Source organism: Sinohyriopsis cumingii, unplaced genomic scaffold (genome assembly GCF_028554795.1).
Source record: "Sinohyriopsis cumingii isolate HCF-2022 unplaced genomic scaffold, ASM2855479v2 utg003356l, whole genome shotgun sequence".
In the NCBI taxonomy this organism is placed as follows: Eukaryota; Metazoa; Mollusca; class Bivalvia; order Unionida; family Unionidae; genus Sinohyriopsis; species Sinohyriopsis cumingii.
The window spans coordinates 109,174-124,061 of NW_028316466.1; the positions used below are offsets into that span (position 1 = coordinate 109,174).

Here is a 14,888-nt window from a genome sequence, read left to right on the forward strand (position 1 = left end):
AAAATTAAAATCTAAACATGTGCAAATCAAAGGTGAGGAAATCATAATCATCTATCACAAATATAAAATCATTCCTTATAATGATTAAATGCTACGTGTTCTTTAGACTGTTTGTATTATTTGTATTCCCCAGAAACGTATAAACTCTCCTTGTCCTCTAAAGAGATTTATGTCTTTGATTCAACGGACTATTAAACTAAACATGTTCTATAAAGGTCTTGTAATACGTGTATTCCGTGAATTCCAATTATACCCGTTATTTAGAATGCATATAGTCCTTTTATTCCACAGGGATGAATCAGTTCTATATGCTCTCTTCATTGCTTTTATATAAATGATTCCCTGGGTCTGTGTGTAATCTAGATAATCTTTGTTCCTTAAGTTCCCAATGATTGATTAAAGTCTGCATTTTTATTAAGGAGATTGTATTCCGTGTAGTCCCTTTGCTTATTATCTTCTACAGATTCTCAATTGAGCTTATATTCCCCAGATATGATTAAATGATAATCTTCTCTTGAATGCTGAAAAGCCAATACACGAATATCTTCACTATTGCTTATATGACAAACCGAAATGTCCAATATAAAAATAACTCTGATGCGTTAACCCACTAAAGTGGAACTAACATAATCATTTTAAGATACCACATCAAAAAATGGTCCAGTTGGGTAATTACCAAATCTTGTCAAAATATTTACTAATACTTGTATTCTTAATAACTATCAACACATACGTACACATCATCCTATGCAACTGTACTTCTCATTAGCTAATCACTAAAAATTATACCATGTATAGATCCTATGCAGTTGTACTTCCTGTAATATAGTAGAATGTTACATATACACGTACAATCAATCCAGCTATAGATAATCACTAAAAATGACAGCCCAGAATACAAATTATAAACCTGAAAAATATACATAACACATGTTGACAAGAGCGCTTTCATTCCATGTTTTGTCCAGGAAGATTCTCCAAAATGCTTGTATTCCATATATTCCCTAGGAATTATCAAATTCTACCCGTTCTCTAGGGTGCTTGTATTCCCCATGATCTATCGAATTATACATACGCTAAAGAGTGCTTGTATTCAGCAGGAAGTATTAAATTATATATGTTCTACAAAGAGCTTGTATTATATGTATTTCCCAGGAATTATCAAATTCTACCTTGTCACTAGAGTGATTTTATTTTTTTTTATTCCCATGAACTAACAAATTATACGTACCCGAACGAGTGCTTGTATTCAGCAGGAATGATTAAATTATATATGTTCTACTAAGTGCATTTATTCCATGTATTTCCCATAAATGGCTTAATTCTACATGTTCTCTAAACGGCATGTATTTCGCGGATACATCATACATGATTCAATTCAGCCCTTTTATTCCATATGATCCACATGAATGATTCACTTCTTCATATTATCTGGAGTTCATATATTCCGTTTATATTCAACAATGATTGAATCTATATGTTTTCTAGAGTGCTTGTATTGTATGTATTTGACTGGAATATTTCAATAAGTGCTTGTATTCCTTGTGTTGCGGTGGTTTGATTACATTCGGAATGATCACTAGAGTGTTTTGTTCCATGTATTCTTCATAAATGTTTTAAATTTACATGTTCTCTAGAATGCTTGTATTCCAGATACAATAATTGATCGTCTACGAAACAATAAGAGGTCTGTTTTTTTCAGGATCAAATGTATTATTTAACAACCTGGGCAAGATATATAAATTTACATGTTCTCCAGAGTAATGTATATCATGTATTCCCATGGAAAATTTAATTCAGTAAGGTATCCAATGTATTTTATTAGGTTTATTCAACATGAATGATAACATTTCGCATGTTCTTTAGAGTAACCTTTATATATTATTTCAGTAATCATGTACAAATGTGACAAAATGGCAGACTCGTGTGGTGGATGCATGATTCTCAAGAATCAGTACAGATGTGGATGGTGTGATAAATACTGTACCATCAAAAGCCGATGTTCCTCCGAGTGGCCTTCCACTGCTGACACCTGCCCCAACCCTGGCATCGTACATGTATGATCACTGATATTAGAATCATGTTAATGTATTATATAATGGGAAGCCCAGTATACAATGAATGGTGCGTTTCTTAACGGTCATGCGAGTATCCAATCACTGGGGTAATGTGTAATTTGATGACCAGCAAAGAATGAAAGATATGGTATATAATGGACAGACAATTATGCAATGTGTAAGGTAATGTATAATGAAAAGTCCAGCATACAATGAATGAGGTAGAGTATAGTTGACGTGCCAGTGTATGATGCATCGTTTCGTTTTTTCAGTCATTCTAAATTTAAATATTCACATCAGAGAGGTGACCTAAAACAGCTTATACCCCTCTTGTTTGAGTATATTGGGCTTGTTGAAGAGTTTCAGAAAATATCACTTTCTTCTGTAACATTGTACATTAAACTCCACAATTAGAGCTGCAAAACATTACTAGAGCAACACGATTTCATATTAGTTTCTTTAAAATAACGTGTCCTCAAGGAAAGAAAATTCGTGCCGGGCACAAGAAGTACAAACTCCGTTATGCAGTACAAGGCATATATCTAAGAAACCTAATTTTGTTTCAGATCAAACCGACCTCAGGACCAACGGATGGAGGTACCTATCTCACTATCACAGGAAAAAACCTTGGAAAACGTGTTGAGGACATCAGTAGTGTCTATATTAAAAATCGTATTCCGGTTCAGTGCACTCCTTTGAAAGATCAGTACATTGCCCCTGTGCAGTAAGTATTCTTAAAAAATGTTAACCGCATTTTCATGGCCAATAACATGCTGAACAAGTACGTCATGGTTAACGTTCAAAAATACTGACAAATGTTTGACCTATCTTCAGTACATATAAAAAGACAATTGAGAATACAAATTGCCTCTATATGTTTCTAGTTTTGTCCAAAATATATTTAAATATATAAACGTTATTTGTAGTCAGAGCGTTCATTCTATTACTGAACTTCTTAGTATGTTACTACGCTATCTTCTTAAATTTAGTCACTGAAAAGAGTGAAAACCAACAAGTTTTGTAAACTCTACCTTATTCGTTTTCCAGAGAATAAAACGAAAAACTTTAGAACGAACTTATAGTGCTGTGAATAGAGTCCCAAATAGTCCTATACGTTTCTTAACAGGACCAAATATATAGAGCTTCAATTGAATTGCATTCGTGTTCCAAATAAACTAAAATATGTAACATATTGATGTCCATGTAGTCATGAATAGGCTAATTTGCCAAAAGCATGGGGATGTTGTAAGTCTGTTCCTGTATAACAATAATAAAATCCAAAGATTCCCCTGCTGAAATATCTTTAATACCAAATTATTGATTTAGATAAATTCGTATTAATGCACATTTTGTAATTCCAGTGAAACATTATTTGAAAGATAAGCGCAATTCAATTAAAAACTGAACACAACGATAATACTGATTTCTATTCGGATATTAGGGTAGGAATGAATAATCTTTCAAGTAAGCAGCATTGATATAAAACGATTAGAGAACGTAATTGATCAACGTTATATCTCAGTATCCTTTCTTAAGCAGTCAAACTTCTGAATAATTTTGGTAATTTCGAATTGCACAACAAACGGCCCAAACTTGAATTCAAAAAAACATGTTTAAGTCCGATACTATCGATCAAAGTATTTAACCTGTAAGTATAGAAAAATACACGCCATATACTATGTCGTTTACAGAACTAATGGCACTCGTAAGGTAGGCTTTTTTCTTGATATTGGACGAAGGTTAATATATATATATATATATATATATATATATATATATATATATATATATATATATATATATATATATATATATATACAGAGAGAGAGAGAGAGAGAGATGTACATCATATAATCATTGAGAAACTCCAAAGAACAATGCGAATAAAATATACAAAACCACTTGAGCCCTTTACCTTAACTACCCCAACCCTTTCACCATTTATTTATGTACGTAACAACATTAAATAACTAAAGTTTTAATTGTAAGATATTTGCATAAAGCGTTTTACATTTCAGGATTGTGTGTGTCACTGGCGCAAGTTCAATAATTGGTAATGGCACATTAGTTGTCACAGTCAACAGCCAGTATAATGCCACGGCCAATAATATTACATTTTCCTATGTGGTAAGTTTTATATGCAATTACATATTACTATAAAAAAATCAGACCTCTTATTATTAATAAAGCTGTTCACTAGTCTGGAATGGGTAGAACGTCGCATACAATACTTAACAATTGGGGATTTTGCCGTTAGATGTAATATGAGCATGGATATTTTTTAACTTATTCTTCAAATATGTTTTCAGATCTTCATACCTTAGCAGAACTGCTACTGACTCTCAATTGCTTTATTTACGTGCAGGTATCAAGAACTTATAAAAAAAAAACCTAATATGTGTATAATCTCGTTACTCATATGGGTGAGTTTCCATTCCAACGCCTTCTCAGAGTCAGGAATCCAAATTCCATGATTTACTTGTACAGGCGGTCTGTGGGCATTTTGCTTACAAGTAATTGACTCGTGTTGGATATTGTAGCACCTACTTTTTAAGTATATATAACGATACCTCTGTTCCTCTTACCAGAAGCTTATTATGTATAATATAGACTTTTGTGTACATTTATATAATTCCTCCGCTCTAGTCGGACAATTACATATAGCATTTCTATACGTGGTTTGCTCAGTCGCGTCTCACTTATGCATGTTTTTTTAGGCAACACTTGAATCACGATTATCTGCATAAGCATTCCATCATATTGTAAGAGCACTTAGTCATTCGTACGGTTGGCTATGCGATATCACAAGACAAGGTTGGACTGCGATGTTTATCTGAGTGCAGGTCTTTTGCCCTTCAGAAACTCCTCATATATGGAATGCTAACAATCAATTTAGTATACGAGTACATGCCCTCCCTTGACCTTCCATACAGAAACATTGGAATTGAGATCTTCTGCTATCACTTTTGTTCCAGGTAACCATTTATTGACATAGATCTGTGCCCACACTGCATTACTTGTGCAGGAATACAGATGTATACTTCACCTTACAGGTGGAGTTACCATTATATTTTACCAGTATGCTTCATTGACTTTCTGTTATCAATTTATTCACCAACTGTTTAAGATTCATCTCTTCAAGGATATTGCATTTAGCAAGACAGGTGCAGGGCTTCAGTTTTATAAGTGTTACTCATTTTGTGTTTGCGATTAGAACTAAGGGCAAAACGCAACACACGCAGCTCAGAAAAAATTATGCTGACCTTACTTCAGTATGAAATTTCTAGCGAACAATGGAAACAAATCAACTTACCCTTTAGTCACGAAGCGCATAACATTGACACACTCTCAAATAGCTATAGCACCCAGGTCATCGTCAAAATGCCCAGCATGCTGTACTACTCCCACGACCTTGACTCCTCGCGGTTAGACTTGATTCCTACTGTGGAACAGTGAGGGACGGAGCAGACAAATATCCAAGTTCCCTTTTGCTGAACAGACATAAGGACCGGTTACATGGATCAAACATTCCATAACCAGTCCCACCTGCTGATCCTAACTATAGTCTCCCCAGACTGAAGGTCAATTTCCGTATCGACCAGCTTAGGCCATATACTACGGTCACGATGGGTCAAAACTCAATAGTACGGGTTCAATCGCTAAAACACTGGTTTCCAGTGCCTCAAAACCGACGTTTGCACGTATGTGCAGCGAACAGTCTAAACCTCATACAAGTTCGGTACGATGCAATAAATAGATCATCATGCTTCAACTGATGTCGCTTCGCAATTTCTCAACACTCCGCCCTGAGATCAGACCTTTTCTCAGCGACTGAAAGTTACGGTTTCTAATCCAGGGCTTTCTTTGAATTTAGTGAGCGACATACTTCATCACTCTTTGCCGGCTAAGTCTCTAGCATTATAGGGGACCTTACCTTCATATCATGCAATGCAGATGATGTTGATTGTTGCCAAGTGCTGTCATTTGTTTTCTACTTTATGGAACGGGAAGTATCAGCTATCCGAACCTTGATTGAGGACGTTTTCTACCTTTGAAACCCGTTGTTTTGTTTTCCTTTTCCCACTAAATGAAAATCCTGGACCAGAGCTCTAACACCTCTTCAATTATTTGCTCAGTGTGTGAGAGTAAAAGACGTTCTTACCCACCTTAATCATCAGTTCATCGGCTGTTTTTCCTTTGCCACACATCATTCATTCATAAGGAAAACCAACAGTTGAGAGCGAATACAAAATTTCCACGAGAAAAAAAAAAAACAATACTGTTTTACAACTGTGATATTTTTGAAGAATATCAGTGAAAATGATCCCGTGTCTGTTTGATTGTTTCAGAGTGAACTAGATTCATAATTCATATTTTGACAAGCATGTCTGGCGTCCTTTATCGAAAAGAATCGCTCCAACACACGATGATACAAAATACGTTAAAATGAAACACCAACAGATGAAATACTCGTTAAGTGATTGATGGGTTGTTGCTCGCATTATACGACAAAACAATCAATAATGACCAACACCAAAGAATTATCTCGGCGATATATCATGGTCATGTGTCCAGTTTGGCCATGGCGGTCTCTGAACACAATATACAATTACGCCAATATAATGTCGGTTGATAATGTAGCTGCTTCTCCGGCTTCTTGGTCTCTTTGAGTGTAACTTGTACGTTGAACGATTCGGCCATTCGACACATGAAATAACAAGAGTTGCAATAAACGGACCAACATTGATCGTATTGGATTCGCGGAGATTGTATCTTTTGGTTTTGCGTGAAAACGCTAATCTGGTTATACCAATTTGGTTAGGTAGACTCTTTAACAAACATGATGCAAAAATTAATCTAAATGATTGTAGTGCCAGACAGAAGCGTGTTTGGGTTCCGAGAGTGTGATTAAGATATCTTTGAGATATTGGTATTTTTATGTCGTTAACAGTAACATCAGTGATAATTTCATACAAGCCCCCAACATATATCTAGTTATGATGCGATGACAAAGATATCTGCATATACATCATTGGTAAATTTACGCAAGGGTCATCGTCAAAAAATAAACGTCTTGGTACACGATTAGCTATGGACAATGGTCGTATCTACTTGCAACGTCCATGACAGTCAAAGCGTATTTGTGTGTGTTCCGTTTGCGTGATGTGTCAATGGCGTCATGTGGTAAAAACAAAATATCTGATGAACATTGTTGGAAGTGCCGTACACGCTCAATTGTTTTGGTAGGTGAATTTGCCATATTGCCTGTCGTGGCAAACAATCTGCCGCAACATCATTTGTGCTAATTTTGCTCCACAGGCAAGCACCATTGTAAAAATACCATCAGATCAGAAGCGCGAGTGATGAAAGTTCACGTGCGAGACAACTAAAAAAAACTTGTGTTGGAGTCCGTTAGGATTCCCGAATCTGAATCGGGAATCGGAACAGCATATGCACCGGTACCAAACGAAAGCTACCAAAACTGATAAGTTATATTGTTTGTCGTTAATCATTTCTATTATGGATGGAATGTGATATATTTGTCGTGGTGGGCCCTCACGGCCTGTCACGGGCATAAAAACTAACAGTTAATTCTTTACCGCGCGTGTCCAATAAATTATCGTCATGGTCGGTTAGGCGAAAACCTATTGGTGACAGCTATGGTTTATTTCATCGTACATAAACAGTTTGCACTGAAACAATCAAATCACTTGGCGGGATATCTGCAAAAAAGCGGTAAAGACCATAACTCTGCTGTGAAAAGACTAGATTTACAGAAATCGTCGACATGATATTGATAATGCCTGATGATATACGACAACCACCACCTGTTGTGTCGTTGTTACGTCGGGGAATATCTGGAGCGCCTCTTATTTTCGTCCATGCGACATCAACCTTTGGAAAATATTCGTCAGTTATATTATCGACATCCCGCTGTATTTTATCGATATCCAAGCCGGATAGTTTGAATGTACTCTGTTGGTCTCCGGTGAATTTAACATGATCATGAAATTCTACTGCGCATCTTACTACCCTAACATCACCCTGGTGAATTACTGTTTCTGTCATAGATTTATGGACGAAGTTTTGATCAGATTTCACCAGGTTAAGATATTCTTCTATCACCATGAATCTGAGTATATACTGCTCAAGCAGCTTTCTCATATCAAATTGCGTATATTTATGCTTCTGAGGTATTTTATTGACAAGTGTTTTATTAGAAACCTCCCTGTGTGTACGCTTCCTCCAGCTTTTATCTTCTAGAATTGTAATCACAGAGTGTTGAAATTGTTGTGTTGGGACCTATATCCGCAGCTCAATAGGTCACCCTTACAGGTTGATCGATAACTTCTGTAGACGAGGCCTTATAACTTCCGCTCGATTTGCGGGGAAATGTTTCCCTATTTGAATCCGCTCAACGATGGAATCCCATCCAGTTATATTACCTAGAAGCTGTCTCACATGTCCTAGGGCACCGGAATCGTATCTCCAGGGTACGCTGATGTACCTCTCTCCATCGTTTACATATTCTCCTAAGGTATTATGGTTGGGTAACCTATTTGAAGAATAAATAACTTTTCCTCGTAAAATATGTTTCTTCAAGAATACTTACCCAATCATAATACGCCTACACCCTTCCAGCCTTCTGGCGTTTGATCCATAGAGAGCATGCCTTCTGCTCCATCAGTATCTGATGCTTCTTAAGATTAGCCGCCTTATACATTGGGGGTATAACTCTACCCGACCGCCACATATGTCGACATACAGCTTTTAGATCCCTTTAGGTCAAAGTAATATCTTTGAGGGCTGGATTTGCGAGGTAGTAGTAGTTGTCCTAAGGTATTATGATTGGGTATATATTCTCGAAGAAACGGACTTGACTAGGAAAATGATTTAAACTCATTAATATATTATGTCTGTGCAAATGCATGATTTCAGTTGTTCGGCAGGATGAAATTTTAATGTGCAAAACTTATAATTAAGTTAGCTATTATCATTGTCAGGCTCTATTGACATCTTCCTTAATAAAATGCCACGGAGAACATAATTGTTATATTTAGAAAGTTTGTACTTACTTCAGTCAAGAAGGATATGTGTACTGGGTCATCCAGTGCACAAATTAATTTACTTTCATGTGCATAAACAATTATGTCTGTGAAAAATGAATTAGTAGTCTGATCCTTGTATGAAGAAAAATAACTACCATCCATTACAACCTACATAAAACATGAACAGATAATGACAAAAGTGTTCAAGTTGCTGTAATGGTCTATTTATATACAAATATAAAATATGGCACCTTGTCATGAGTTGCCGAAAATGTGATTGTTTTATATGAAAATCTCTTCATTCTGTACCTACAATACTGATAAATGAAGATTCCCACATGATACGTATTGGTAGAGTCATGATTTATATTTATAACAAAATATTGAAACTTTCTACTATTTCTATTTGAAAAATCACATTTTCAGTTGTTTATACACAGTATATATATATATATATATATATATATATATATATATATATATATATATATATATATATACTGGAATTCATGGCAATATGTTATATCGTTACAGCACAAAATACAGACTTGATGGCATAACCTATTTGTGAAGTATTTTTAATTTGCATTGTTTTACCTTTTTCCATAATTTTGGGTAGAGATTGGGCCTACCTGAAAAATACCTTTTGTACATAGCTATTTTGTTTTGTCTTTGCCTGTAGATTGGATAGTAAGATTATTATGTTGTGCAGGTAAACATATTTATTTTAATCTGCGTTCAGGACATTTGTATTCTTTGCAAAAAAACTAGCGTACCAAATGCTTTGCATATTCTTTACTAAATTTTTAGTAAGAGACCTAACATTGATCACATCTTAGAAGGTTCTGAAAATGAGTTTAATGGGAACATGGCCCTCGTCTCTGTATCAGTATTGTGTCTTCGTTGTCTATATAAGAGTTAACTAAACATACATTGTTCATTCCTATTTTAACATTTAACTAGTGGAATCAGTCTTTTAGTTATATTAAGTTCTTAATTTGAGATGACTTGTTTATTTAAATTATTTACTGCAACTACACGGTTTTAAATAATAATGTGTGAATCATTCACTTTTTCGGAATGATGGTGGCTTCATTCAAGGGCAATATGCATTATATGATGATGATACATCATGACTGCTTGAACATCAACACTATTTTAGGTCATTGGTACATCTGAGCATTCAAAATCAGAATTCATTCGGAACACCATTACAATTATTTTGGAATATTATATACCTTTGGGCTTTGACAGAACTGTTAGGACTCTTTGGGATATAATTCACAATAATGTAAGTCAGTTTTAAATTATTTTCTTTGGAAACTATATTTTATGTTGAATTGCACAAACTTTGCTCGTTTTCATTCTTTTCTCCTAGTTTAAAACAATAAAGTTATATCACAATCATGTAATTTAGAAAAAGAATCTTTTGGACATTGCCATCCTCTTCATGAAACTCTGTCCATTGTTTTGTTTCCATGTTGTTAGGCGTATCAATATCTAGGATGGCATTGAGTTTTCTTCATACTAACGAACTATTGCTCATATAAAAAAATAGCAACTTACACAGAAGTGTTTATTTAAGAAGGAAAATATCTAGAATTTTGCATATGGATTGGAATTTGGTTCCATGAAAGGTGGGATTTGTGGGTTTGAAGAGTGATCTACCGCTTTGTAATAGCTCGTTACTGTGTATGTGAGTGTATAGACAAATTAATATAAGCCTCATAAGTGTCATGCTGAATACTGCATATGCAAAGAATAATCTGTCAAGTGCATATCATATCATTATGCCCTGTATTCCATCATGGATTTCCTCTTTTTATTGCTACCATAACCTAATAGTGCAAGCCACAACCAGCGTATTTACTGAATTAACAACAATCCTTGGGTTTATTGGAATATTTTTTAACAAATTAAGGACAAAATAGGTGTTGTTTTCGAAACATAAATTTAACAATGACAACAAGCTTCCCAAAAGATTGCCCAAATTTCAAACTGCCTAATAGATCGAACTACAATATGCATTTGCTTTAGTTCAGAAATTGGCAGTTAACCGTTCTTTAATATGACTGGTTATTATAAAATCACATCTTTGGTATAGGAATCTGACTACACTTTTTTAATTCATTAGGATACTAGTTTCAAGGTGGGGATGCCATACCTCATATTTGGAGATCAGGCCAATAGCATTAATATCGATATGAACTTTTGATTTTAGTTTTATTGACATAACATAATTTTGATATGGTGACGAGTATGTGTTGTGCCCGTGGTGTTGGACCATTATAAAGATAGATTGAGATGGACAAACATATACAGAGTGAAACAATTTGAAAACATAAATCCATATATTTGTTTAAGAGACTCGTGGCACTGGCTCGATTTCAAATCTCCAAACAAAATTTGTTTTCAGCTTTTAACAAGTTGTCAGTTATAAATGCAGAAGATTACCTTTATGAATTTTCTAATGCAAAATGTACTTGCTACTTGTCATTATTGATATCCTTAACATTGTCAGCCATTTGTTTCACTTGGTATTGATATGCTGTCATGTGTACGTGTGTTACTGCTGTTATTTTTTTATATTGGAGATTATGATTTTTCTTTAAAGTTATGTTGATAATGAATGATACAAATAAAAGTTAAAAAAAATGTCTAAAACATACATTTTCATTAAGGGTTTATATCCTCCCAAAATAGAAAGAAATGCATCTGATAGCGCATTGTTTAATATGTCTTTGTAAAACTTTCCAGGGTAGCATACTGTATTGTACGCATATATTCATTTCTCTGCCACTCAGAGGTTTAGAGATATAGCTCACTGGGCTACGGACCAGAAGAGTTTATGGGATGATATATTGTTAATTGTCCGAGTCCGTCCGTTACCGCGAATTTCCTATCAGTTTTCATCATTGTTCCTCCGAAACTACATGAATGATCACCATCAAACATTTTGTACAGATTCGCTGCATGGACTGTTTGCTCGTAGATGAAAATAAATACAGCCCAGAATGTAATACATCCTTCAAGTTGTCCGTCCTTAAAATCTTGTTATTCTTCTTCTGAACAAATGCTCAGATCAATATGGGGATTTCACTAAGATGCGTATTTCGTCAGCTTGATTCTAAACGAATATGGGCCCAATTTGATTTCCAGGATAGCTGTCACAGTGGCTATCTGTAACTTTTGTTGCAACACGCAATTTATCCTATACCGTTTGTCATATCATCGTTGTGCTTTCACCAAGAATCATATGTGTATGTCTAGTTGTTACTAAATAATGTCAATCTGATCGTGTCACCATGGTATCCATCTTCAAAATCTTGTTATCATTTCGCCTCCAAAATGAAAAGTCTTATACATCTAAGGTTTACATCAAACGACCTATATGATGGTTTGTTAGTTCTAAACGAAAATGGCACCAAGCTGCCATGCAATCAGTCCACCACAGCAACTTATTTGAAAATACTGTCCTCGCCGAAGACTATCAAAGATGATTTCGACACAACAGATTTAAACGAAAACGAAATAATGGTTTTGTCTTGAACGTTATAGAAAGAAATTCTTTTCAGCCAGTAGATTATCAGTGACTCAGTTTTGTTCTGTAGAATTGGCATCTCAGGAGATCACTGTCTTATATAATTTGCATGACAGTTTTTGAATGAAAAAGTCAATAGATAATATTTCCCAAATTCATTAATATATTATCCTCATACTTTTCATCACACATGATTTATATTATGACATATTCACCTTGCAGGTCAATGTTTGTCATAGAAACTTTGTCAAGGCTTTAGTTAGTTTTAAATTTCTTTACATATTCTAGACACCTTAATAGATTTTGTTCATGCATGGAATAAATCATTAAAACGCCACAACCGTTTGACATTCTGTCACGGTTACACCTTTTCAACAATACTTAGATCATGGGCTCCAAATAAGGGCCCTGGCAACTTTGTTTTTGGTTTGTGGCAAATTAGAACCTTTCAGACAGAAATTATTGAAAACAAAATTCCTTGTTTTGACATTCAGTTATCAATCTAGACCGTTTCGCTGATAAATACATTTGACATGTCAACATCATTCTGCTAAATTGATATTTCAGAATCCTGTGGTTGCGAAGATCAGCCCATCCCGAGGTCCTAAGTCAGGAGGGACTCTTTTGACCCTCAATGGGTATGATATGAATGCAGGAACCAATAGGACAATCTGGATTGGGAATAGAAGTTGTGAAGTCAAAAGGTAAAGAGCATCACCTTGACTCCAGCCACACCTATTCCTCTTTGTCACCTCCAGCTTTCACCCCTTGCCTCTAGACACACTTCGATTTGGCTGCTTTTGCCTTTATAAGTCATGTTTGTTCAAATGTAGGTTTGTGCTTAATAAAACATAAAACTAATATAGGTTACATAGTACCGGGACAATTGGAGCAAAGTACATATCCCAAGGACACAGCATTATAGCTGATCCAGGATGTTCCGATGTTAGGATTCGAACTTGTACCCTTTCCGTTGGGAGTCCAGTATGCTAACTGATGTGCCACCACAGCTCTGTGTTTGTTAGATATTAAGTCAAATTGTGTAAACTGAAAGTACCTTTTTCTAAAGTTCAAGCGTGAAGAGATCATATTTGATCATTATAACAGGCATTGATGGTTTTCTCATGGTGCCCATTGTATTTACAGTTATGCATCACCTTCTTACATAGCCCAGACGATCCATTTATATACAGTGTGTACGTGCTGATGTTGAAAAAACGTCAAAACTCGACGAGCAAGCAGGTTGGGTATAAGCTTCATGACCCATAATTTGCAGCACAAGTTCGTTTTGAAACTTGATTGATAATACACACCAAAGATTACCGTGAACTTTTGCATACACATTCATGCCATTGTGTACTTTATTCTACCTAAACATGGTGAAACTCAGATATTTATTATGGCCCATCAAAACAGATCTATTGAAATGTATGTTATTATAACTTCTACTAAATAGATGGTCATATATGTGTCAGCATAACATTTTTACTAAAAGCTGTATTGTTATGTGTAGTTGTTCCTAAATAAAAATGGTGCTAATCTGACATCCACCCTGGCCACAAAAGCTATCATGAAAATGCATCTTATTGCTGCTTCTCGGAAGAATGTTATAATAAAATGTTGTTTTTGTTTTCACAAGAAGATTTCTTATAATGTCCAGTTCGTCTTCAATCAATAGTTCTGTACGGTGTTTCCACTGAAAGACTTGTTATTTTGTTTAGTTGGGAGTAAATGAAAATTGCACCGATTTGACCCCCAGTATGGCCACCGCCATTGTGAAAATTTCATTATCACTACTTCTCCTAGATGATTGGTCAAACGAAAGATTTCACCAGAATACTTTTAATGATAGCTAGTGGATCTTAAATATTGTTGTAAATTTAACACCAATTTTTAACTCACGATAGACTATACATGGTGAACAGTACACAGGCAAATTGACCCTTAATATGGCCATCACGGCACCAATGTGAGAATAGTATTATATCGGTTCCTAAGACATTGATGGTATATTACCTTGGGATTTAATCAAATGACATCTTATCATATATAGTTGTTTTAAAATAAACTGGTGCCATTTATACATTAAATATGGAAGTCATGATGTAAGGCTTGCAAATGTTAGCTTTGTATAGCCCCTAGATGCAGTATCTTATGTAAATCCAGTTCTCATTAATAAAACTCTAATGTAATTACTTGTTTCTATATGAAACTTATGTCAATCTGACATCCAGTATGTTC

The 14,888-nt window shown here is 35.0% G+C and overlaps 1 protein-coding gene across 1 annotated transcript in view; it reads left to right on the plus strand.

The window, feature by feature from the left end:
• Positions 1 to 14,888, plus strand: part of LOC149769644 (hepatocyte growth factor receptor-like) — a 167,868-nt gene that overhangs the window by 99,527 nt on the left and 53,453 nt on the right. Inside the window, exons 12-15 of the mRNA XM_089949788.1 lie at positions 1,891 to 2,057; positions 2,624 to 2,781; positions 4,076 to 4,184; positions 13,215 to 13,351. Coding sequence (XP_089805914.1) covers positions 1,891 to 2,057; positions 2,624 to 2,781; positions 4,076 to 4,184; positions 13,215 to 13,351 — 571 coding nt within the window. The remainder of the gene's footprint in view (positions 1 to 1,890; positions 2,058 to 2,623; positions 2,782 to 4,075; positions 4,185 to 13,214; positions 13,352 to 14,888) is intronic.